At 43.6% G+C, this 27,945-nt stretch overlaps 1 protein-coding gene across 2 annotated transcripts; it reads right to left on the minus strand.

Moving 5' to 3' along the window:
* Positions 1-715: 715 nt before the first annotated feature.
* rab12 (RAB12, member RAS oncogene family) lies at positions 716-27,945 on the minus strand. 2 transcript variants are annotated; one of them, XM_033019846.1, is made up of 6 exons: positions 27,580-27,945; positions 16,374-16,434; positions 13,502-13,640; positions 11,716-11,805; positions 5,423-5,527; positions 716-2,383 (listed from the first exon to the last, which is right to left on the minus strand). In XM_033019846.1, the coding sequence occupies exons 1-6, from the start codon at positions 27,833-27,835 to the stop codon at positions 2,273-2,275; spliced, it is 762 nt and encodes a 253-aa protein (XP_032875737.1). In that variant the 5' UTR covers positions 27,836-27,945; the 3' UTR covers positions 716-2,272. The 2 variants fall into 2 exon arrangements, with proteins under 2 accessions (XP_032875737.1, XP_032875738.1); XM_033019847.1 differs by lacking the exon at positions 5,423-5,527 and having other exon boundaries at positions 27,580-27,908.

Genomic DNA, 27,945 nt, shown 5'->3' on the forward strand with positions numbered 1-27,945 from the left:
AATTTCAAATGTACATCATGAATAAACAAAATACAAAGTGCTGGAGGAACCTGGTGGGCCAGGCAGCATCCGTGGAGGGAATCGACAGGGGATTTCTTGGGTCAAGACCTTTAGAACAACTTTAAATTTGCGCACTCTGGTCCGCAAAAGCCAAACAATGATCTACTGAGAAATCCAAACATCACCCTACAGGTACGTGCCCTCAGACAAAAGTCATAAAGAGATAATGTGGTATCTAATTTTACATAGAATAGTACAGGAACAGGCCCTTTAGGCCAATGTCCGTGCCAAACATGACACCAAGTTAATCTCCTCTGCCAACAGTTGATTCATACCCCAGCATATTTATGTGCCTATCTAAAAGCTTCTTTAACTCCGCATTTGTATCTGCTTCCACCACCACTACTGGCAGCATGTTCTATGCACCTATCATTCAGTGTAAAAAAAAAAAAAACTTGGCCCTGCACATCTTTAATTTTTGCCCCTCTAGTCCTCGACATTTTCACCCTGGGGAGAAAGGCTTTGAATGTCTACATTATCTAGGCCACAGTTTTATATACCTCTATCAGGTCTCCTCTCAACCTTCAATACTCTAGAGAAAACAAATCTCAAGTTTGTCCAACCTTCATTTTTTAATTTTTCTCCAAATTTAGAACCTTCAGGGTGGACTTGATTACCTCCACCATTGCTTTAAGAAATGAAGGAAACAGTGTAGGCATTTGTGTATAGAGTTTTAATAGGTCACAATTTTACATACCATGCTTATATTTGAATTCATCAAAAAATAAATCAGCTACACCAAAGGGACAGACTTCACTTTTTAAATAACATGCACCGAAATGATGGGAAGATCTTCTTCATGTTCCAAATACAGCAATGAACAAGCACAATCTGGAATTAAAAGCTGCAAGTGAATCTGTCTTTTTGTGGGATCCACAATGAGAACAATTAAAAAAAAATCAAAATTACTTCAACTATTGGTAACAAAGTGAATATTGTACTTTCACTTCACATACTTCCACAAAAATCTTCAGTCTTCGACATGGAAGTTACTCTGTTGCTCGTGACACGAGCCCCGTCTTAAGTAGGGCTTTGTGCAAGTACGTTACACCCACTTGGCAACGCACTGGTCACCTGAAATTGAAACCTAACAATGTTACGAGGGAGTGCTGTTCACTGCAATGTTACAAGTGCGAGGTGCAGTCATTTGCACAATGAAAATATCTTTGAACAGACCAAAATGTAAAATATTTGATCCTCATAAGGCAACTTTTATAAAATGCCCACTTGAAATTGTCCACTATAAAATACTCACCTAAAATATAATAGCCCCCCTCCCTCGGCCTAAAACTTTTCGATTAAGTGCTTCTAAAGTGACAACTAAGTGTCCTTTCACAGCACATCATTTTTGATTTGGGAGGGAGGCAGATGATTTTACTTGCCGTGACCGCAATAACGTTACATCTCTGATAATAGACTCAAATCGCATGACCCCAATTCTGCTACTGCACCTCAAGTATATTTTTGTGCTTCACACTCTTGTTGCAAGTAATGTGCACTCTGGATCTCTCCGAATTACAATTTAGTGTTACCATTTAGTTCCCAACACTTCTTGGGAAGATAATACATATTTGCAGTCTAAGCACCAACGTACAAATGAACCAACTATGTATCTAATGGGGACAAAAATGCTAGAGAAACTCAGCGGGTGAGGCAGTATCTATGGAGAATTTTTCCAGCATCTGCAGTTCTTTCTTAAACATGTATCTAATGGGGTTCCCTTTTGTATATATTAGGATTTGCAAAAATTCCATAATGTATCCCAAATATGGTTCATTAGTTTTTCTAACGTCCCCATCTTGTGCTACTTAGCAAAGGTAGCAGTGACTATGATCCCACTGATAATAGCAGCTTTATGCTAGAAACGAGACAGTCTTTTCAGTGGCCTGACCCCTTTTTTAAATTATAAAGAGTACCATAACAAAACGGCCATTTTGAAGTTTAGAAACCACTTGGTACTACACACTGACATTAAATACTGCACTAGTGTAGAAAACATCAACTTTGCTAGAAATCAGAGGATATTTAAAAAAAAATGTGCAGTTATTCAGAACAGAGTAATTTTATCCTATACCATTTTAAAATCTCACACATATACAAAGTTAGTCTGAGTTCTTCTCTGATCATTCCTACAAAGTGCAACGATGACAATGGTGAGACTGATTGCATTGCAGCAATGTACATGAGTACGAGCGCAGGGGAGAAGCAACGATCAGCAGCAGCGGACGTTCGGCCGAACTGGCGGCAGCTCTGGTGGAATTTCAGGCTCTGGCTGTAGTGACAGGATGCTGTTTGATAACTCGCACTTGGGCACTTCAGGCATCTGAAAATGTAGGCGAGGTAAAACATTCCAATTATTTATGTTTCACACATTAATCAAAAGAACAGAACAAAGATGAAGGCAGAATTAAGAAGCAATAAATATAAATGTTATCAGGCAATTGAACCAACAACAAGAGAATTGTGAGCTGCTAATTGTCTCATTGAAAACCCTCTGACTCTCCGTAATTGGTCTTTACTGGACATTATCTTGCACTAAATTTTACCATGTACCTGTACACTTTGGATAGCTCGGTTGTAATCATTTATTGCCTTTCCGCCGACTGCTTAGCATGCAGCTAGCATGCTTTTCATTGTACCTCGGTACATGTGACAATAAAATAAAATAAACTGATGTCATGATGTGTTGCGATTTCAATACAATTTTCCAAGTGAAAAGGCCTATTAGTCAACATTCCAAAATACACCAGCATAAACCAATACATTGAAGCAGTACAAATTGGAAAGTAGTGTCAATAGGGTTAGATGAAGAGGCTTCCAAAGAAGGCTGATGTCAAGCATAAATACCAGCTGAGAGGTTGTTGTGGAATACACATTTTATCAACTATACCTCACAGGATACAATGTGGAAAACAGTAATTTTTTGATTGTCAACCATGTCCCATTGTTTGAAATTTGACAACTTAGACAATCGGACAGCAGCCCTCACTTCTGGCACTGGAAGGTAAAGTTCAATGTGCTCAATTTGCCAGGTTTTAATAGGCTGTCAGTGGAAACGATGTGAAGCGATTTCAGAAAAACGGATCATGTTAGTTCCTGAAGTTACACTTGGGACTTCATGATCATTATTTTTCCTGTTCTTGATAGGAAACAAATTGTCAATAGGATTGACATTGAATTACAGCAATATCGATCACTAATAGTCAAATGAGCACCATTTATTAGAGAGAACGTGCAACAGGATCTCATTTGTCTCAGGAACTGTGAGGCATTAGTTTTACCACCTACACCACTTTGCTGCTCAAATGCTAGCAAATGAACGCTTGCGATCTCATGTTTAAAAGCCTCCCACTTACCAGATACCCGTTTACATGTAAAATAGCCTCCCCCCAATCAACTTTTAAAAGTTCCTATCTAATAACTTCAAAATCAGCCTTGAAAACCGTCGGACCAGTCTTATCTATTTTCATAATTCAAAAAATGATGGTCACTGGTCTCAAATTGTTTCCCTACTAACACTTCAGTTGCCTGCCCTGGCTTCTTTCCCCAAAAGGTTTGCCCCTCCTCTTGTAGGGCAATCTACACATTCATTGATAAGATTTTCCTGAACACAAATTACAAAATTCCACATCTAAGTTCTTAGCACCACAGTAATGCCAGTTGATAATTCAATATTTGGATAAAATCCCTCTCTACTAAAACCTTATTACTCTTAGTCTGTGAATTCCCTACATATTTCCTCTTTTTCCTAACGATTATTGGCAGGCACCCATGTACAATCCCAAAGTGAATACCATTTTTGCTGTGTGAATGTGCACATTTGTCTCTTCATATTGGGGGGGAGGGAGGAAAAAGAAAAGGAGGTAGGAGCTAGTGGAGGTGCTGAAGTGGTAGAGAATTGGCTTTATTCCTGACTAGTGGGTGTAGCTTGTATGGAGCTTGTACTTTCCTGACTCCATGGGCTTTCTCTGGGTGAAGTGGTTTTCGCCACATCCACTGGTAGGTTAATTGGGCGTGAGCTGCCCCAAGTACAATACAATACGGTTTTATTTGTCACATTGCACATAAAGTGCAAGTGAAATGAATTTGTCAGCAGCGGTACAATGATAAAGAACACACAATACACAATAAAAATTTAACACAAACATCCACCACAGCATTCATCACTGTGGTGGAAGGCACACAATTTGGCCAGTCCTCCTTCATTTTCCCCCGTGGCCGGGACCTCAACCCTCCGCAGCCGTCACTGCAGACGTCCAGATGGTAAGAGGACAAGGTACAAGTCCAGGTAAGTCCAGAGTTGGCTCTTCCCCACCGGAGACCGCGGCTTTAGGTTGGTGAGGCCGCAGGCCGAAGATTTAAAGTTCCCGCCGCGCCACAGCCAGAAGCACCGCAGACTGCAGGGCCAGCAGTCGAAGCTCCCCTCCAGGGGTGATGGTAAGTAAGTCCACACCGGGTCCGCGGTAGAAGTTGGCCGCGGACCAGCGGTGGTGGCTTCTTCTTCCCCCGGGTCCCCCACGAGGGATCCCGGGCTACAGACGCCGCGTCAGCTGGAGCTCTGCCGGCTGCCGCGGGCCAGCGGAACGGAGCGCTCCCCTCCAGCGAGGGCTCGCCCGCTCCACGACGAGAGTCCGCGCTGCGCCCGCCGCTGAAGCCCCGGGCGCATCTCCGGGAAAGGCCGCGCCGAACCGGATTGTTAGGCCACGGGGGAGGCGACCTGGAAAAAGTCGCCTCTCCTTGGAGGAGGCGACCAAATCGGTTTCCCCCTCACCCCCCCACACATAACGCACAAAGAAACACTAAAAACATACTTTAAAACAAACTAAAAAAAAAAAAAAAGTTGAATAGGCGAGAGGTGGATCTGGGGAAGTTGATGAGGAAGTGGCAAATAAGCCAGTCATTAACTAGATTGATTAATTTAATGTGATATGGTTATAGTGCGTAGAGCACAGAAGCATGCTGTTCAGTCCACCAAACAGTCATCAACCCATCTACTTCAGCACCTCCACTAACACACTACTTTAATCCCATTTTTAATGTGATGGGTTGATGAATGTTTGGTGGACTGAACAGCCTGCTTCTGTGCTGCACTCACCATGACCAAATCACAAGAAGCAAATGACTGGCTTCTATGATGCACGTGGTCTCAGCAGGAGCCACTTCTGCTGGGCTCTGTTATGGATATGGATATTCATTAAGTTTGCTCTTCCATTTAGCCATTCAATTAACCCAGCCACATATGATTGTTCTTGGTAAAAGTAATATTTGTAACGCAACATTGCTAACTTCCTAAGTAACACAATCTAAATTGGTCTTGAATCGCAGATGAAAGACCACAAACACTGCAGTAAAATGAACTTGCCTTATTTAAGATGTCATCCACAAGCTTCATAAAGATCTCACTGACATTGTAGTTGTCCTTTGCACTAGCCTCACAAAAACGCATGCCAGTTATCTGCAGAGCAAACTGCGGAAATTAAAGATGAAATATATTTAGCATGGGAGCTGCACAGAAATGTTCATTTTTATCTTTAAATTATTTCACTGAAAGCGAGAACAGGCCATTTTGACAAAAGAGGCATAATAAGCAAATTACAAAAAGTATTTGCACAGAGCGAGTCAGAAAAACAAGGAAGTAAAAAAATACAAATTACAGAAGAGTTTTTGGTGCAAAATTATTTTCAGAACCTGGTTAACTCAGATCCTTAAGAACAGAAATTGAGCTTACTTTTATTTATACTTTCGAAGCATATGGTCAGCATTTCCTGTCATCCCGTTGACTTCTGAATGAAATGACTCAAGAGATATTTCAAAGGGTACAGTCAACCGTAATTCCTACGTCAGGATCCACATGTCAACCAGATTGATTTAAGGATAATAGATTTGCATCCCCAAAGGACATTAGTGAAGCAGATGTTTTTAAGACAATTCAGCATTTTTTGGGGGTTATGATTACTGATACAATAAAAATAAAAATTATTCCAGATGTACTAATTAAAGGGTTCAAAGGGTATTTTATTGTCACGTATACCAATTAAGGCACGATGATACTCGATTTACCACATGGGTTTCAGTTAGGTCCAGCACTTAAAAACAATGGTACTATATGCTTTACCATCATAATCTTAGATGATTTCTGAAACTAGGAATCACATCATGAACAGCTGCATTTAGTTTTAGCGATACAGCGCCCTTCGGCCCACTGAGTCTATGACGGCCAGCATTCCCCGCACACTAACACTATCCTACACGCACTAGGCACAATTTAATAATAATAATAATACATTTTATTTATGGGCGCCTTTCAAGAGTCTCAAGGACACCTTACAAAAATTGAGCATGTAGAGGAAAAACATGTAAGGGGAATGAAATAAATAGTAGAGACATGACTAGTACACAAAGTAAAGACAGAATTCAATACAAAACACAATACGAGGCAATTAATGCACAGATGAAAAGGGAGGGGGACGTGGGGCTAAGGATAGGCAGAGGTGAAGAGATGGGTCTTGAGGCGGGACTGGAAGATGGTGAGGGACACGGAATTGCGGATCAGTTGGGGGAGGGAGTTCCAGAGCCTGGGAGCTGCCCTGGAGAAGGCTCTGTCCCCAAAACTGCGGAGGTTGGACTTGTGGATGGAGAGGAGACCGGCTGATGTGGATCTGAGGGACCGTGAGGGTTGGTAGGGGGAGAGGAGGTCAATGAGATATGGGGGGGCCAGATGGTGGAGGGCTTTGTAGGTGAGGATCAGGATTTTGTAGGTGATCCGGTGGGAGATGGGAAGCCAGTGAAGTTGTTTGAGGACTGGAGTGATGTGATGCCAGGATTTGGTATGGGTGATGAGTCGGGCGGCTGCGTTCTGGACCAGTTGGAGTCGGTTGATGTAGGTGGAGCTGATGCCAAGGAGAAGTGAGTTGCAATAGTCCAGTCGGGAGGAGATGAAGGCATGGATGAGTCTTTCAGCAGCGGGCGGTGTGAGAGAGGGTCTGAGTTTGGCGGTGTTGCGGAGATGAAAGAAGGAGGTTTTAATGACATGGCGGATGTGAGGCTCAAGGGAGAGGGTGGAATCAAAGATCACGCCAAGGTTGCGGGCCTGGGGAGATGGGGAGACAGTGGTGCCGTCGATGGTGAGAGTGGGGTTATTGATTTTGCTGAGTGTGGCTTTGGAGCCTATGAGGAGGAATTCTGTCTTATCGCTGTTGAGTTTGAGGAAATTATGTTGCATCCAGGTTTTTATAGCTGACAAACAGGAGTTGATATGGGAGAGGGGGGGGTTGTGGGGGGATTTGGTGCCAAGGTAAATCTGGGTGTCATCAGCGTAACAGTGGTAGTCCAGATTGAAGTGGCGGAGTATCTGACCAAGGGGGAGGATGTAGATGATGAAGAGGAGGGGGCCGAGTACGGAGCCTTGGGGAACGCCTTGAGTGACTGCGGCTGTAGCAGAGGTGTGGTTGTGGAGAGAGATGAAGTGGGATCTGTTGGAAAGGTAGGAACGGAGCCAGCTGAGTGCAGAGCCTTCAATGCCGAGGTCTTTGAGTCTGGTGAGCAGGATGTTATGGTTCACTGTATTGAAGGCTGCGCTCAGGTCGAGGAGGATGAGGATGTTGAGGGAACCAGTGTCAGCAGAGGTGAGGAGGTCGTTGAGGACTTTGAGGAGAGCAGTTTCTGTGCTATGGAGGGGGCGAAAGCCAGATTGGAGGGGTTCAAGTAGGTTATACGCAAGGAGGTGGGAATGAAGTTGCGACGCAACGATACGCTCCAGGGTTTTTGAAAGAAAGGGGAGGTTTGAGATTGGGCGGTAGTTAATGAGAGAGGAGGGATCAAGACCAGGTTTCTTTAAGATTGGTGTAACGGCAGCAGTTTTGAAAGCGGAGGGGACAATTCCTTGGGACAATGAGGAGTTGAAGAGATTAGTGAGGTAGGGGCAGAGAACGGGGAGGCAGGACTTCAACAGGGGAGTGGGGAGAGGGTCGAGGGAGCAGGTAGTGGGTTTGGAAGAGCTGATGAGTTTGGAGATTTCAATAGGGGTGACCAGGTCAAACTGGGAGAGGAAGCAGTGTGGAGGAGGGGTAAGGAGGTCAGTGGAGATGTTGAAAGGAGGGGTCTTGGTAGGTGGTGGAGTAGCTGCTGGGGAGTCGGGTAGAGGGGATAAAGATTGATAGATGGTGCTGATTTTATCAGCGAAAAAGTGGAGGAATGAGTTGCAGAGATCCGGAGTAGAGGTAGGGAGAGTGTTGGCTCGAGGCTTGAGGAGGTTGCCCACTGAGGAGGTTGCCCAAGACAATTAACCAACAAACCTGAACGGGAGGAAGCCGGAGATCCTGGAATAAACCCACGCAGGTCACGGGGAGAACATACAAACGCTGTATAGACAGCACCCGTAGTCAGGATCTAACCCGGGTCTCGGGCACTTAAAGGCAGCAGCTCTACTGCTAAACCACCGTGCTGTTACTAGGAATAGCCACATGTGACCAGGGACTATAATGCATGAGACTGCATGAGAAAGCCCATGCAGTTTAAGGGAGAGCATACAAACTCCATACAGATAATAGAAAAAAAAAAAATCACATGTGGTTAAAGTTCACATTGTCAGATTTTATTAAAGGGTATTTTTATACATTTTTGTTTCACCAGGTAGAAATTACGGCTGTGTTCCCCCCATTTCAGAGCACCATAATGTTTGGGACACTGGGGCGCTGTCCTGTGCACGGCTGCCCTGCCAGCAGATGTCTGTCTTTTCACCATTTTATTTTTAGTTAGTTAAAGTGTTTTGTTTGGAGGTCTAGACTTTTTTGTGTGGGGGGTGTGGGGGGGGGGGGGGGGGAGGGGGAAACTGCCTTTCAGGGTCCCTACCTGGTCGGAGAGGCAGCTTTTCTCCGGGCTGCAGCTTCGACCCGTCCTCGCGGCCTACTAGCGGGCCTGGAGCGGCGTTTCCTGTCACGGACCGCCCAGAACTTCGGCTTCGGCGGCGGCACAGGGCTGGAGCGCTATCGTGGAGTGGGCGATTCCTTGCCTGGGTCGCCGCGCTGGAGCTCCGGTGAGCTAAGACCGCCGGGTAAAACATCGCGGAGCTGCGGGACTGTTGACCGGCCAGCTGCGGGCGGCGGCACCGAACGTTACACCGGGAGCCTGGGATCTCGCGACGAGATCACCAGTTGTGGAGCTCCAACCGGCACTGCCTCGTCGGCTTCGGAAGCCGCGGCCTCCAGTACGGAGGCGGCCGTTCCAGGGTTCCCATGCCGCTGTGAGGACTCTCCCGACGCCGGAGCACCACCACCCGGCGAAAACGGCCAGGAACATCGGGCCTCCGTAGAGGCAACTGTGGAGGCCTCAATAGGCCCGACTATGGGTGAACTGGGGTTGGGGACTGGACTTTGTGCCTTCCCTCATGGTGGGAGCCATTGTGGGGGGATGTTCTTTGTGTTTAAGACTCTCATTGGTGTTATGTCTGTATTCTTTCTTTGTGGGCTGCAAAATGGCAAAAAGCATTTCACTTCATTACACCTCGGTGTATGTGAATGTGACCAATAAAATACCTTTGATACCTTTGATACACATGGCTTCACAGGTGTTTGTAATTGCTCAGGTGTATTTAAAGGAGATATAAGAGAGCTCTCAGCACCTAGTCTTTCCTCCAATCTTTCCATCACCTTTGGAAACTTTTATTGCTGTTTATCAACATGAGGATCAAAGTTGTGCCAATGAAAGTCAAAGAAGCCATTATGAGACTGATACGAGACATGTTAAGAGACATCAGCCAAACCTTAGGCTTACCAAAATCAACTGTTTGGGACATCATTAAGAAGAAAGAGCACTGGTGAGCTTACTAATCGCAAAGGACTGCAGGCCTAGGAAGACCTCCACAGCTGATGACAGAAGAATTCTCTCTATAATAAAGAAAAATCCCCAAACACCCTTCTGACAGATCAGAAACACTCTTCAGGAGTCAGGTGTGGATTTGTCAATGACCAATGTCTGCAGAAGACTTCATGAAAAGAAATACAGAGGCTACACTGCAAGATGCAAACCACTGGTTAGCCGTAAAAGTAGGATGGCCAAGTTACAGTTTCTCAAGAAATACTTAAAAGAGCAACTACAGTTCTGGGAAAAAAGGAATTTTGGACAGATGAAATGAAGATTAACCTATAACAGAGTGATGGCAAGAGCAAAGTATGGAGGAGAGCAGGAACTGCCCAAGATCCAAAGCATACCATCTCATCTGTGAAACATGGTGGTGGGGGTGTTATGGTCTGGGCATGTTTGGCTGCTGAAGGTACTGGCTCACTTATCTTCATTGTTGATACAACTGCTGATGGTAGTAGCATAATGAATTCTGAAGTGTGTAGGCACATCCTATCTGCTCAAGTTCAAACAAATGCCTCCAAACTCATTGGCCAGAGGTTCATTCTACAGCAAGACATTGATCCCAAACATACTGCTAAAGCAATAAAGGAGTTTTTCAAAGCTAAAAAATTGTCAATTCTTGAGTGGCCAAGTCAATCACCCGATCTGAACCCAATTGAGCATGCCTTTTATATGCTGAAGAGAAAATTGAAGGGGACTAGCCCCCAAAACAAGCATAAGCTAAAGATGCCTGCAGTACAGGCCTGGCAGAGCATCACCAGAGAAGACACCCAGCAACTGGTGATGTCCATGAATCGCAGACTTCAAGCAGTCATTGCATGCAAAGGATATGCAACAAAATACTAAACATGACTACTTTCATTTACATGACATTGCTGTGTCCTGAAATGGAGGGGACAATGTATAAACACGGCTGTAATTTCTACATGGTCAAACCAAATGTGTAAAAATGGCCTTTATTAAAATCTGACAATATGATTTTTTCTATTACAAATCTCAAATTGTGGAATACAGAGGCAAATAAATAAATGAAAGGTCTTTGTCCCAAATACTATGGAAGGCACTGTACCTATGGGTATGAACACTGAATTCACCTATTTTAGGTAATTAGACTTTGGAAATACATTATGCATCTCAGAAGTGGGTGGTACGGTGGCGCAACGGTTGAGCGCCAGAGACCCAGGTTCGACCCCAACTACGGGTGCTGTCTCTACGGAGTTTGTACGTTCTCCCCGTGGGTTTTCTCTGAGATCTTCGGTTTCCTCCCACACTTCAGACATAGAGGTTTATAGGTTAATTGGCTCAGTATGGATGTAAATTGTCCCTAGTGTGTGTAGGATAGTGTTAGTGTGCGGGGGTCGCTGGTCGATGCAGACCTGGTGGGCCGAAGGTCCTGTTTCCGCTCTGTATCTCTGAACTAAACTAAAATGATGGTATCAGTGTATAAAAAAACTTGAGGATGACAAAGTCTGTAATTTAAAATTAAAATTTAGATGTAAAAGAGTGTACATAGAAGAATAAATTGGCGATATTAGCAAGCTGTGTTTATCACACAATAGAGAGACAACTAGGAGAAAATCCTAGAATATTAATACATTATCTCTCAGATCAAATCAGCCAAATAGCCGGATTCAACATCCCATCCTTTGCCTACTCAACCTTTGCCACTCGAGTACTACCCTGATAAACCCCTTACCATTGTAGATCAAGCAAGAATTCTTCACAAAATACTTTGAACCCAACTGTTAAAAGTTCTACTTCAGGACAGGGCCATATTTCTTGATCATTTCTTACCCTTTCTCCCTGCTGACGAGTGATTGTTCGTTCAACTTCACAATCCAGTTTATTTCCCACTAAAAGAAGCTCTGCGTCTTCTGAAGCATACTGTGAAAACAAAACAATCAGCGGCTTTTAAAGGTACAGCCTTATACAGATGGTGCACACTATAGACAAAAAACTCAAATGATTTCCAGAATTAGTGATATTAGAACCTTAATATCAGTTTGTCCCCTCTCCCCCTCCACAGACAAATATGATTTTTTTGCAATTTTGCTACTCAATACCACTACTGCAAGTAAAGGCAAAGTTCACTTTTTACTTCAAGCCTTGGCTGCCACCTCCATCCTTCTCTCCCCAACAGGCTCATCAGCCGATCATCCCCTCCTTACCTGGATCCACCTATCACTTGCCAGCTCTCGCTCTGCTCCTTCCCCGCACCTCTTTCTACCAGCTATCCTCCCTCTTCTCCATCAGGCTGAACTCCACCATTTAATGAAGAACGACATTGGCTCAGTTCTTGTCTCCACCAATGTAACCCTGCTTTTTGCAATTCCTACCCTCCTTTGAGTTTTCATTCCTCAATTACCCTCATTAAACCACTAACCAGATGACCTTGCTATCCTTAGCCACATATATTCCCTTTCTTCTACCATCCCACCCCACCTGCTACTTGATACTATAATATGTTGCCTTGCTTGCCAAATCTAACGAAGAACCCTTGACTTGTAACATTAATTCCATTTCTCTTTCCACATATGGTGCCTGACTTGCTGAGTATTTCCAACATGTTCCCTTTTTATTTCCATGCTCTCCGTGACCACATGGGTCGCCAGATACAAGTTTCCTTCCAAGTCTGAAAGATGCACGACTGCAAATTATCCTGAGTGTAGGTAGATAGCAGAATACGACTACCCCGGAGCAACAAAAGCATTATGAATCAATAATTATTTGAATTATTCAATTATGAGAATATATCCATTCATCTGGACTAAATGGTTGAATGTTCCACGGAAGTTCCAAAGTAGAGGCTGCAAATACACCACAAAACTGCTGATTACTTCTGAATTAACTCCAGTTTCACATGACTCACAATGGTGGATTCAATAAAAACTGTTAATTTTGCATTCATGCAGGGACTAATGGAAATAATTAATTAAGTGAATGGAGGAAAGGGCATTGTCATTCAATGTATTGAGGCGAGAGACCACATTTTCAAGTTAGCATGTATAAAATGGAAACCATTTGTTCCTGTTTCACCTTCTATGGTATTAAAAGGGTGACTATCAGAAAAGCCGCATTTGACTGAATGTTTGAGCAGGCAAAGAGAATAATTTCATATTTCAGACAATATTTTATACCAAATCACGGAGACCATCACATTTGAGATTGGTCACAGGCCCAAGTTTAAGAAAATCTCTGGCCATGTGGCCAGTCAATATAGGGCCAGGTGATGTTTTTTAATTCCAAACTAAAGAAGAGCTTTATACCTTGCATAAAGACAACTTGTAACATTAAAATGCAATTAAATAACAGATTATATTATTTAAATTTAAAAAAAAGTTTTCTAATAGAAAATAAATATTCCTGCACATCTATATTCTTTCAGAAACAGCGAGAATCAAAGAAACATTAAAGCCAGCTTAGTCAAAATAGATATTGGAAAATTACAAATTCTTTGTCATTTTGTAACCTAGTAATTTTCTGGTTTAGTAGTCCAACTGGTATAAGTTTCAAGAGGTTTAAAATACTTTAAAATTATTTGGAATAACACTTCAAAGAATTGATATATCATTTTCATTACCTTGTCAATCATTTTCATCCATTTGGGTACATCTTCAAATGTTTCTTTTTTTGTAATGTCATATACCAAGACTATTCCTTTAGCACTCCTGTAGTACGCCGAAGTGATGCTGTTGAATCTCTCCTGACCCGCTGTATCCCTGAGGGAAAAATGTGAATTAAAATCTTTGTGTCCAATCTTTACTCAGTTGGACACAATGAAGCACATGCATTATGGGACATGTTTAGTTGGCTCTTTTCACCCTGCCACCACCTAGTCATGTCAGCAATCCAGGGTTCTGAAGGGGGGGGGGGGGTCCACACCAAGTGGTTTACCAAAATAACCATGGTTAATAAAAGCATTCAAACCCCCTACTCTGCAGTTGACAAATGCCAACTTGTAAAGTGTAGAGATTAAAAAGAAGGGGAAAACCAAATGCATTGTCAAGACTGCATGAATCTTATTTGATTAACTTACTAAAGCATCAATGCCCAACAATGAACTATAAATGGGCAAAAAGAGTGATTAATGGTATATAATTAAGAAAAGTACAATTTTATGAGGTTCTACAAGCCAATGGAGCCAAGGGGAAGACGACAGGATATGTATTGTGGGGACTCAAAGGGGGTCTAGGAATGTATAGCTATCTATTCTTACATTGTTAAATAAATATTCCTATAGAAAGGCCTACAGAACATTTTCTTTATTACCAGAGACTTTGAATATAAGTGCTGGGAATTTAGCTACAACTATAAACAACACTAGTTAATGTACAACATTGCAGGAAATTTGCAATTTGGTTAAAGGACTTGAAAAGATTTGAGGATGCTGCCAAATTTTAATTGCCAGGAATACTGGATAAGGCAGGGATGTTCTGTGCAGAATAGAGGTGGTTGAGGGGAGATATAATTGATGTACCGGTAGATAAAATCATATAATAAAATTGAACAAGTCTCAAAAAATTAGTCAAAAACTGATGGGAACGATTCTCCCCCATTCCCCCAATCAGAAGGTGATGTGGATCTGTCTAAGAATGGTGGAGATAGAAATTCACATCATATTTTTAAAATTATTTGCATGTGCACTTAAAGAGTCATGAACTGCACGGATATGGACCCAATACTGGAAAATTGAGTTAGACTGGCAGCTACGGACTAGGATAGACTCGCTGGGCTGACTGGGCTTCCCAATTTTTTCCAGCTTCTATAAAAGGGGCAACAATGTTATTTAATAATCTCTTAATGGTAAAGAATCCAAATAGTCTGGAAGCTATTTTAAACTGGACAGGGCAGTTGATTATCCACAAGTCGTATCACAAATACAATCAAACTCAATACAATTTGAATAAAGTAGTACATTTTACCTCCACATGCTCCAGTAGAAAGAGTGTTATTATTTGCCAGCCTCTTGCAGACAGATCTTAAGAGTCACACAGATGAGGGATGAGAACACACAGACAGTTAGAAATTAGACTGTTAACTGGAGACTATGGATGAGTAAGGAATTTCAGAATAGTGCTGCAATCCAAAGCCAATCCTGCTGGGAAGTGGGGTGGGATGGAATGGAGTGTTAGTAAGCTTTTTTATTATCATTCACAAGAGTTTATGAAAACAAAGACAACTGACAACAAACCATGTGTCACACAGACTATCGGCGGCTACATTGACATTATTAATTCTGACTGATGGAACAGTATGACAGCGAGATGTAGTTTAGAAACACTGAAACCCTACATACCATATATTAGTACACACAGCAGCAGCAGTCCTACAGGCTTATTAAATGCTTTGAGTTAAATAAAACCAAGGAAAATTTCCTTTAACACTCAATGTTGGCACAAGTGGTTAATACCCTGAGAACGTCATGATAGTTCTTAGATTTCTATTGCTTGTAACTCCTTGCATTTTGAATAATATTTACTCCTAGTAAAAAAATATTTGCACAATTCAAATGCATATTCCGATCACTGGAATTACGTGGCATGATTTAACACGGCATTCCAGTTAAGGAAAAAAATGAATAAAGATACAACGTTAATTAGCAGGAAGAACTGACGGTAATCGAAAACAGATTTTAAGCTGCTCTTTCAAGTTCATATCATATCGGCTGCTGCCAATTGCTTTAGTAGAAATGCCACGTCTTTGCTGTTCTACTACAAAAAATAGCAAGTTGCAATAATCGGTTATCTTGCTCCCACAACATGGGCAATAATAAAAGAAATGGGACATTAGACATCCAGGGCACCAAAGTGATTTAGCCTCCTTGTGGCCGATGACATATGTAATGGAGATGGAAAACAAATCATCCAGTGCAGTCTCAATATTGGGATGATAGTAGTGGGATAGGGATACAATGTGGAAAAGCTCGGTAAAGGGATGGAAAGAACGCACTGTACAGATCATTCAGCTGACTCAAAATCTATCCAAGACTATTTAAATAGCAGGTCTGAAGAAAGGCATCGATAATGCGAAATTCTCCAGAAATGCTGCCCGACCCGCTGAGTTACTCCAGCATTTTGTGTCAATCAAAACTATTTCAATATTTCTGTGTCTCGGCTCTTTTGGATAACAAAAGCAGCTAATATAAATAAAATTAGTTGTGGAAATTTAAAAACAAAACTAGATTTAAAAAAAATCTATGAGAAGAACGGTGCAACTAATTTCAGTTTAACAAAATATATCTAGATCAAATCTCATTATTACACCTCTGGACAGCACAATATGTTAAAATTACAATTGGACCCAAAATGTACTGGACGAGATGTTAAAATATTAGTGCGGATCCTTACCAGAAATGGAAAACCAGCCCATGCCAAAGATGAGATTACAAGTGAAATTTCAAGTCAGAAGTAACAGGAATATGCACAGCAGCTGGAAATGCGTTGGTCACTTACCAGATTTGTAATCTAATTTTCTTCCCTCTTAGCTCTATTGTTTTGATTTTAAAATCAACACCTATAAACAAATACAGTAAAAGGAAAGGAGGAATAAGAAGCAAAAGCAAATACAAGGTTGAATTCAATAGCAAAAATCAAAAATTTCCAACAGGATACATAGCACTCTGTAAAAGCAAACCTTCGTATCACAGGAAAAGGATAGGGAAAGAAAGGCCCCCCGAATTGGAGCGGATACTGTAACTTTCTGCACACATGCGATTTGTGTGTGTGTGTGAAGTGAACATAATATTGTGCATTAATCTTTTTGGTGACCTTGCTAAACGAATCACACCATCCTATTAGGACACTACACTATTAGGATCCTATTAGGAGACTGTAGCCAAGTAAAATAAGATACAATAACAGGCAAGCATGTAACAATCATCACTTGTCATTGTCAAAACCACAAGACAAGTGCATCTCTGTATTTAGCATGAAGGACACGGAAACTAGTGCCTTCATGTGAGGGAACAACGATTTCCTGGAGCATATTAACATTATGAAGCAGGTGGAGTTGGCGGTCTTGAACTGCACAAAGAACGATGACCATGACATAGGACATAACCAAGAGTATCCTAGGATATTATGGAAAGCAAGGGAGGAGATTGCCAGAGACTTTTATACCTTCATTAGCCCCAGATGAGAACTGGAGAGTTGACGTGTGCCTGTATTCAGCCGGGATAACAAAAGGAACTACAGGCCAGCTAGCCTTATGTCGGTGGTGTGAGAGTGAATTCAAGGGATTCTGAAGGACGGAATTTTGTTTTGGATTTGGAAGGCAAAAACTGATTAGGAATTGTCAGCATGGTTGCGTGTGCACAAAGTAGTGTTGTACAAATTTAATTTGGTTTGTTTTGAAGGGTGGTAGACATTGTTTGCAATCCGAAGAAGGGTCTCAACCCGAAACGTCACCCCAGAGATGCTGAGTGTCACGCTGAGTTACTCCAACATATTGTGTCTACCTTGTTTACAAAGACTGTGGCAAGGCATACTACGTCACGCATGGATTGCACGGGATCCAGGAGGAGTTAAATTGGATACAAAATAGATGGGATTGACCTTTTAGATTTTGATTAAAAGCAGTTGGTTGCTTTTCTAAGGCAGTGTCAAATGTAAAAATAGTCAATGGTGGACATAAAACTAGAGGGCATAAGTTTACGGTGAGAAGAAAGTGGTATTTAGGGGACGCGAGGAGTAACTTTTTCCACGCACAATAGTAGATATCATGAATGAGCTGTCAGAGAAGGTGTTGGAGGCAGGAACAACATTTAAGAGGTTCTGGCCAGGTACTTGAATGAGTACAGCATAGAAAGATATGGAATTAACGCACACAAGGGAGTTAGTATAAATAGGCATTTTCAACTTCGATGCGCTGGGCTAAAGGGCCTCTATGACAATTACTTTGACTGGAATTACTGTCCAAGTCTAACATGACTACCTTCATACATGACAGTATCTTCAGTACTTCTTCAAAGGTAACACTGACTGCTCTCAAGACACTTTCATGGACTGCCCCTAGTTCCTCCGCCCTATTGTCTTTCTACTCGGTAAATATAGAGGAGAAATACTTATTGAGGACCTTGCCCCTCTCCTGTGGCTCCACACAGAGGTGACTGCTTTGATTCCTGAGAGGTCCCACTCTCTCTCAAATTACTCTTTTCACCCTTATGTATTTATAAATTAGTTTGGAATTGTCTTTAATGCTACCTGGCAGAGCTATCTCCTGGCCCATTTTTGCCCTTCTGATCTCCCTTTTCAGTTCCCAAAACTCATCCAGGGTTGCACTTGATCCCTGCTGCCTATACCGGCCCCATGCATCCTTCTTGTTTTTGACCAATGCTTCAATTTCCCTCGACAGTCAAGCTTCCTTGCATTTGCCTGCTTTGCCCTTTACTCTATCGGGGACGTACATATCCTGAGCTTTCGTCAACACACTTTTTAAAACATCCCACTTGGTCGATGTTCCTTTCCCCTCAAATAACCTGCTCCAGTCAACTTGAGCAAGATCTACTCTCATACCCTCAAAGTTGGCCTTACCCCCAGTTGAGCATTTTAACACGTGGACCCTCTCCGCCCCTATCCATAACTATCTTAAACCTAATCGAACTAAGTCTGAAAAGGCTCCCCCATAAACACTTCATTAACTTGCCCTTCCCAATTTCAGAATATTAAACCCAGCGTTGTTGCCCTCTCACGTGTGAGAGCCTCTACATAGTGCTTGAGAAAACTCTCCAGAACACTTTTGAGGAATTACACCCCATTTAAACCCTTCACACGATTATTTTTCCCAATTTATATTGAGAAAATTAAAACCCCCTTCAACAACAACCTTATTTGACCTGCAGCTGTCTGCAATCTCCTGGCACATTTGTTCTTCCAATTCCCGTTGACTATTCGGGGGTCTGTAGTATACCTCCAACAAAGTGATCATCCCTTGAACAAGTGATCATCGCTAGAATTTAGAAGATTGAGGGGGGATCTTATAGAAACTTACAAAATTCTTAAGTGGTTGGACAGGCTAGATGCAGGAAGATTGTTCCCGATGTTGGGGAAGTTCAGAACAAGGGGTCACAGTTTAAGGATAAGGGGGAAATCTTTTAGGACCGAGATGAGAAAAACATTTTTCACACAGAGTGGTGAATCTGTGGAATTCTCTGCCACAGAAGGTAGTTGAGGCCAGTTCATTGGCTATATTTAAGGGAGTTAGATGTGGCCCTTGTGGCTAAAGGGATCAGGAGGTATGGAGAGAAGGAGAGAAGGCAGGTACAGGATACTGAGTTGGATGATCAGCCATGATCATATTGAATGGCGGTGCAGGCTCGAAGGGCCGAATGGCCTACTCCTGCACCTATTTTCTATGTTTCTTGTTCATCAGCTCTACCCATATAGCCTCACTAGACGAACCATCCATAATGCCACCTCTGATCACAGCTGTGACATCCTCCTTAACCAACAATGCAACCCCCCCCACCCCCCCCTCCTCTTTTTCTCTCATCCCTGTCTCTCCTGAAGCTCCTGTACCCCCGGAACAATGAGCTGCCAGTCCTGCCCCTTCCTTAACCAGGTTTCAGTCATGGCTACAACGTCCCAGTGACTCATACCAATCCACGCCCTAGGCTCATCTGTCTTACCCGTCAGGCCCCTTGCATCGAAATACGTGCAGCTTAAACCAACCCTCCTTCATTGCTCTCCGCCTTTCACCTGCCTGTTTTTCCACACCACCCTCCATACCAACTTCTAGCCTCTCACGTGCCTCTGTCCAGTACAAGATCCCACCCCCCCTGCCAATCTAGTTTTGAACTGAGAGTTGGTTGAACTCTTATCACATTTGAACCTCACTAAAATGTTCTTCCAAACTGGGCACTTGTTTTTCGGTCCACCTTGAATTTCACTTGCTTTGTCACAAATTGGAAGACTCTTTACAACCAAGATATCCTGCATATCAATTGTGCAAAATCGTTTTTATACAGGAATTCTTAATTCCCCAGAAAATAATTACAGTATCTTTCTGAGGTAAATGAACACCCACAGCAGGAGATAAGGGCCTGTCCCACCATCATGCGATTGCATGCGTCTAGCGCGACCAAACGGAAGCGGAGTTCGCGCTAAGTACGCGCAAAGTTCGCGCGTGATGTACTTTACGTCAAACTCACCAAACAGCTGGGCAGGAGGCGGGCCGACTGAATTTGGACATCGCACGGCGTCGGCGTCATCACGCAACGGCATGCCGGGCTGTGACGTCACCGTGCAACGCCACGCGCTAGGCGTACGCCGTCAAGACGCTGCGTACGCCGTCGAGAAGCTGCGTAGCTCTCAATGCGCCTTCGTTGGCGCGCAGAATCTTCGGACAGTGCAAGATTTTTGGAGCCCCGTGCGATGTCGGGACCAGCCCTGCACAACTCCATACGCATTCGCCGATCGAAGTGGGACCGGCCCCACGAGGCCGTACGCCTCAAGCGACCACGTTTGGTTACGCTAGACGCATGCAATCGCATGCTGGTGGGACAGGCCCTTTACAAACCCAACAGAAAACCAGGTGAAATGACGGGTAGCTGTCACAGGAAGCAAACACAGATATCAAAGTTGTATCAAAGTTCCAATGATGTAAAGTTGGTTTAAACACAAAGAAGTGCCCGTTTGTTGCATAAAACCAACCTTTCTAACTTTTTAACCACTATTTATCTCAAATGATTTGATCAGGGAGTGAGTCAGAGAGATACAGCACAAATTGCAGATGCTGGTTTACACCGAAGATAGAAAAAAATGCGAGAGGAACGTAGACGAGACAAGCAGCATCTTTGGAGTGAAGGAATAGGCGACGTTTTGGGTAGAGAAAGTCAGTATGAAGAAGGATCTCGATCTGAAAGGTCACCCATTCTTTCACTGGGTGTCCCGCTGAGTTACTCCAGCATTTTGTATCTATGATAGGATATAATTATCTATCAATAAACTTTCCGCTCTGGTGCAAAACTCATTACCCCATCCCATATTCTCACAACGCTGACACATACTACATGGTAACTAAAAGATGGAGTGCAACAACTTGCCAAGATTACTTTACAGACACCTCTCTAACTAAAAAGAACAAGAGTCAAGACAATGGGAACACCAAATATTACATTTATTTTCTAAATTATGTACTAGCATATTGTTCCTTCATTGTTGCTAAGTTGACATTCTTAAATCTCTTATCCCTCTCCACTGGGGAGGCAACACAATACCTGCAGTCATTAAAGATCAACCAAGATCAAACAAATTGGCTTAAGCATTGCAACTTTTTTTTCCTGTCTTTCAAGAATACCAATCTGTGAATCAAATGCATGCCATATTTCCCGGCAATGAAGACGTTATTTTTTACCCTAAAATAAGGCCCGAAAATTTACCTGCATCTTGGGAGGCCGAAGGTTAGCTTGGTGGCCAAGAAAGATAGACCTGGGCCGAATCACTTTTAAAAACGTGGGGGGGGGGGGGGGGGGCACACACAATGAGGCCGAACACAGGGGTCAGCAACCCGGATCCGGCCCGTAACCCGAATTCACCTGGCCCGCAACCGTGTTTTTTTTCCAATTAATTTTCGTGATCTGGGAACTGCAGCCAGTCCCGGGACACGAGGGCAAACTGGGCGCTACAGCCAGAACTGCCAGCCGACCTGGGGCAAACCTGCCGACCTGGGAACTTCAGCCATTCGCAGGGCACGCTGCCAACCTGGTGAGGCAGTACATCCACCAGCTGTGCCACTATATTTTATTTTCCAACACACAAAAAATTATACGTTGATAACTTTGGTTACGAAAAAAAAAGAATATCCATTTTCAGTCTTAAATCTATGTAGGCCATTCGGCTCGAATTGCCTACTCCTGCACCTAATTTCTATGTTTCTATGTGATGCTATGTCCCCCTTTACAGCTACTGTATGTTTTAATTAAGTTCAAGACTATGGGGCAGTACATTGGCCATAAAGTTGCTGCCTAAAATTGCCAGAGACCCGGAATTGATCCTGAATATGGGTGCTGTCTGTATGGAGTTTTCTCCTTTTCCCTTTGATCGCATGGGTTTTCTCCGGGTGCTCTTATTTCCTTCCACATTCCAAAGGTGTGCAGGAACCTTTTTCAGACACAACCCAAAACGTAATATTTTCCTTTTGTCCAGAGATTCTGTCTGACCTGTTGAGTTACTCCAGCTTTTTGTGTCTATCTTCAGTTTAAACCAGCATCAGCAGTTCCTTCCTACACACACGATACTATACGATAGAACTTTATTAATCCCAGGAGGGAAATTGTGTGTGTGTGTGTGTATACAGTTATATATTCATATATAAATATACACTGTTTTGTTTTCTCGTTGATAACATTGTTTACAGAGTACTATGTTTACATATTCTGTTGTGCTGCTGCAAGTAAGGATTTCATTGGGACATGAGAGCATAAAACAATCTTGACTCTTGACTTACGTCGCTAATGTGTGGGATAGAACTAGAGTACGGGTGATCGGTGGTCCGAAGGGCCTGTTTCCATGCTGTATCTTTAAATTAAACTAAAACACTTAAACCAGATCAAATCTAAAAAAGGGTCTCTACCCGAAACCTCACCCAATTTCTTCTATCCAGACATGCTGGCTGCTCCATGGAGTTCCGCCGCACAATTAAAGCATGGAATAGTCTTCACCCTACTATAGGTACCCAACCAGAAGCAATTAAATTTAAGGTAGTTCTTTTTTTCCCCCCAAGAACCCTTTTTTGTTTAAGTCCAAGTCAAGAGAGTTTTATTGTCATGTATCCCAGATAGGACAATGACATTCTTGCTTGCTGCAGCACAACAGAATATGTAAACATAATACAGAACAGGAGATAAAAGTTCACTGTGTCTATATACCATAGACCACACAATAAATAAACAGATAAAATGCATTAGGCTGTTATTTTTCAGAGTTTGGTGGTGGTGTTTAAATTCTGTTTAAATTCCATTTCGAATATTTTTGGAGGACCAGGATACCAAGCAGCAAGAGTTACTCCAGGGAGTTACTCCAGCTCCAGCAAGTGAGTCTGCGTTGGTTTTCAGCGGCCGGGCAAGTGGACAGCTATGGGAGCCAGATCTCCCACCATGCAAAGGGAGGGAGAAAGTGGCCGACGTCGACCAGTTGCATTGGCAGTGCGCATGTGCACAACCACGGTCGATGATGTGCTGGACAAAGATCCTCGCTATAGGATCTTTGGTGCTGGCTGTGGTTGTGCCGGCGGACAAGGAGCGGGTGGAGACCCGAGACACGGACATGGATAGCGGGAGGAGACGGAGAGTGACGGAGAGAGGGAGAAAGAGAGAGAGAGAGAGAGAGAGAGAGAGAGAGAGAGAGAGAGAGAGATAGAGAGGGGGCCCGCTCAGAATTAAACAAGAGTGCTTGCCAAGCCGGGCAAAATGGCATGGCTTTTAGGTTGCCCCGTGGGTCTGTGGGTTGCCACTGGCAAACGGAAATTTCGAGCCCTGACTACCTACATTATATCACAATGGTGGCAATATTACATACATAGATACATAGACTCTCAGGTGGCTTATGAGTCCAATCCTGGCTTTGAAAGATCATTGGCATTCAGGACAGTAAATTCCAGATGGCAGATCGGGCTTTGCTGCCTCTCTTTCCGTTTTCTTCTCTTTTCTTCTAATTCTGTGCATCTCTTGGCTTCAAAGGTCGCTGTTCCTTCTTGGATGATGGTTCACCAGAGTTTCAATAGACAATAGGTGCAGGAGTATCAATAAATTACATATCGCACAACATAGTTACACTCAACTACTGAACGGGTGGAGTTAGTATTTTTAATTACCCTATTTAACATTTTTAATACCTTTAACGCTGCAGCACAATCCTGGGCTTCTAAGTTCTTATTGGTGCCAATCTTGCAACCACATAGGATTGTGTAGTCTGAACACATCCAGTATGCCTCATATTCCAGGACATATCAGTGCCGTTCAATCTGTTCACTAAATAGCAGATATGCTACTTCAACAGCAGTTTTATTTAGACATTGATTTAGTATTTGTGAATAGTAAATACTTCTAATGTAAGCATGTTATACTAAGAAACGTGGCAGTATCAAAAGCAGCATTTTAATTTTGTTTTAACTTCCACTCGATCTCTGGTTTAGATAATCCCCCCTGATCCTTCTGTCCCTGTACCCCTTTTAAACGTGACAGCTTTCGTTCATTTTACATTCAATGTCTACAGCCAATAGTGAGCCAGCGTCCACTCTGCCGTGAAGAGAGAGTGGACGCTGGCGCGCTTTGGCTGCCGCTGCTCCCTCTTCACATTGTGTTTTTGATTTTCTGTTTTTGGATTGAATTCTGTTTTTAATTTGTGTCTCTGTGATGTCTTTTTTACCTGTTCTATTCCGATTATATGTTTTTATTCCGATTACTATGTAAGGTGTCCTTGAGATGTCTGAAAGGCGCCCATTAAATAAAATTTATTATTATTATTATTAATAGTGAGAGCTGATGGTACAACTTTTCACTCTTTCTACAATCTTACAGGTGAGCATCAACTATATAATCGTAAAATGGTGATCAACCACAACAAATGGGACGATGAAAGATGGGAGAATATGTATGATTTCCATCCATAGAATCGCATGCAAACTTTGTTCACATTGCTGATAAATAACTCAATAAAATTGCCACCTCACACAGCATTGCATTATTTCCAGCAGTCAGTGGACGACTACTGTCAAATAATCTGAGATAGGCACATACAATGTAATGACCTAGAAGAAAGGTGTTTAACCCAACTTTTAAACAGCTCACAAATTCAAATAATCTAAAAAGCTGAAGTTACGTTGGCTTCAGTAAATGATAGAGGTCAATCTGAGGCTGACCAACCAACTGATAATAAAATAGAAGTTCACAGGCCGAGCTGGACGGAGCTCCAACACGGCAATCCTCGGCGAAAGATCCCAGGGCCCCGTGTTGTTAAAATCAGCGCCGCCCGCGGCTGGAAGCTCCGCAGACCACAGCTCCAGTGTAAAAGTCAGCAGTCCACAGTGTTAAAGTCGGCAGTCCCAGCTCCAACATGGCGACCCAGGTAAGGCATCACCCGCTCAGCGATGGCACTTCAGTGCTGCTCCGCTGCTTAAGCTGAAGCTTTGGCCGGTCTCTGGCAGGAAAAGGCTGCACCAATCCAGATGGTAGGCCGCCAGGAGGGGGCGAAGATGCAGCTCGGAGGAAAGACGCATCCACGACCAGGTAGTGACTGAGAAAAACATTTCCCCCATTCCCCACATGAAAAGACCTCCATAACAAAACATTTTGACAGACTAAAAATTTTTTTTTAAATGAAAGAACGAACAGCTACAGGCAAGGCTGCCATACTCAACGGCGCCTCCTTCCTTGAGATGTAAATAAAGTTGATGGGGGAGATGTAATGTAAATGCCAGCATCCCTTGAGGCCAGGAGTAGAAGCTGGCAAGTGTGCTTGTGCCTCGTGACTGAGGTCAAGTGACTTTCCAGAAGTTTCTGTTAGTTGTTGGGAAATAAACTATTCTTACAAGATATCGGACGTGTATTTATACAGGGTTATACAGACATTACAAACCTGAAAAGCGACCTCAATTTCACTTTGCACAGTTGCTGTATGACCTGCTAAGTTTTCCCAGGATCTATTGTCCATTTATCTTGATTTGTTTTATTTCAGATTTATAGCACCTGCCGTGTCTTTTGGACCACATACTCAATGCAGCTTCTAATTGTAATCTATGGTTCATTAGCTCTTTACATAGAAACTCCAACTACAATATTAAAACAGAAAGACTTGATCTCAAAAGGATACTTGACAATCCATTCATTTGAATAAATTTAGGAGGATTTATTTACAGCATATCCAAACAAGTGTCCACTCTTTCAGACATTAAAAATCAAAGGCTCTCTCACCGAATTACCATTTCTTCATTTCTCTCTCTGATGATTGGCAACAATAATCAGCCCTTGCCCATCCAAACTCATTTAAAAGCTGTACTAACTCATCTAAATTGTCAGTATTCTTTGAATCTTACTATTTATCCACATTCGAGAAACATTACTTTAATCAAAGATCGCTTCATCTAGATAACTGATTTTGTTTGCCATTAACTTTAAGGATAATCTTTATAAATAGAAGATGTCCAGATTTAGTCACAAGGTAATGAATGAATTAAAATTTAAAATTAGACGTTCAAAAATTATGTTCAATTAATCAGTGAAGTGATAGTTTTGGAAACCAGGTCTCCCACTGTATATGTACCCAAAAACCCAACAGCTATCGTGGACGCTTATTCTATCAGGGGTTAATATGTACATTAACATGTAATTTGCATTTATAGAGCACTGTGAAGCAAATTTGCACCTAGCCATCTCTCCCACACACCAAGATACAAGTTAGCGACATGGCCTATGGTTGGATATTTTGGAAAGCAGAACAGAAAGACAATAGAAGAGTGATGGCAGGAAGGAAGAGGGACTATTGGGTGAGGCCGAGAGAGGCAGCTGGATCTCTGACCAGGATGGTGGGAGGAGTGGAGGACAGAATAAAGGACCACAAGACAACCAGAAATAAGAAACTGCAAACATTGGAGTCTTGAGTTGGAGGATTAAACTCTGGAATGTTGATCTGGAGGATTAAACTCCACAAACTGAGTCTGAAGAGAGGGTCTCAACCAGTAATGTCACCAATCACTTTTTCCAGAGATGCTTCCTGACCTGCTGAGTTACTCCAACAGTGTCTTTTAGTAAACTCCATAAAGCGCTGGAGGAACTCAAAGGGTCAGCAGCAACTGCGGAGTGAATGTCCACATGTCGATTCAGGTCAGGACCCTTCTTCAGACTATCAGGACTCTTGGGTAGGGAGTCAGCTATATTAGCAGGGTCAAGTTTCCAAGTTGGAATGACAGGGGGGGTGGGGGTGCTGCAGGAAACCCAGCCTGCCTGACCCGGAAGAATGGAAAGATAAAGAGTGCATTGTTGGTTGCCCAGCTGTGGAACATAGAACAGCTATGGCACAGGAACGGGCCCTTCAGCACACAATGTTTGTGCCGAACATGTTGCCCAGTTAAACTGATCTCAAAGGCCTGTACGTGATCCAGATATCCCTCTATGCCCTGCACTTCCGACCCAAAGCGTAACCCACCCATCCTTTTTCTCCTTAAATACTACCTGACCCACTGAGTTACTCCAACACCGTGTCTATCTTCCATTTAACTTTCCCCCTCTCGCCTTACAGCTATGGCTTTTAGTGTTGGGCACTTCCACGGCGGGGGGGGGGGGGGGGAGTTATGACTTTATGTCTATTATAAAGAGGGGAAGACCAAGGTCAGGACTCCTGTAGGATCAACATCAAGTCAGAAGACGAGGGTTTGGGCCCGGGTACCAAGCGAGGGTTTGGGCCCGGGTACCAAGCGAGGGTTTGGGCCCGGGTCCCAGGCGAGGGCTTGGGATCTCGGGCACCAAGCGAGGTCTGAGACCCAGGCGAGGGCTTGGGCCCGGGTCCCAGGCGAGGGTTTGGGCCCGGGTCCCAGGCGAGGGTTTGGGCCCGGGTACCAGGCGAGGGTTTGGGCCCGGGTACCAAGCGAGGGTTTGGGCCCGGGTCCCAAGCGAGCGCCGAGGCCCGAGGCCGCCTCCAGCTCCATCTCCCCCCAGTGCCCACCTACCGACGGTGGATTTGCAGGCCTCGCTGAAGGTGTCGTCCGTGAAGCGCTCCATCAGGCTGGTCTTGCCCACGCCGCGGCTGCCGATGATGATCACCTGCAGCTTGTAGTCGGCCGGTCGCGGCGGCTGCCTCCGGCGCCGAGAGTTGGCCGGGCTCGCCGAGGCCCCGCCGCTCCCCGGGTTTGTGGCCGACACCGATCTGGAGTTGGAGGTCAGCCCCCCGCCCCCGCTCCTCCGTGGCACGGCCGCCCGGTCCATCGGCCCCGCTTAACCGCCCCCAGTCCTTCCTTTCCCCCCCCCACCCCCTCCAACAACAAGCTCAGGCCGGGCTGGCTGACCGTCCACGCTCCTCCAGTATCCCACAGTGC

This window comes from Amblyraja radiata, chromosome 4, assembly GCF_010909765.2.
Source record: "Amblyraja radiata isolate CabotCenter1 chromosome 4, sAmbRad1.1.pri, whole genome shotgun sequence".
Lineage (NCBI taxonomy): Eukaryota > Metazoa > Chordata > Chondrichthyes > Rajiformes > Rajidae > Amblyraja > Amblyraja radiata.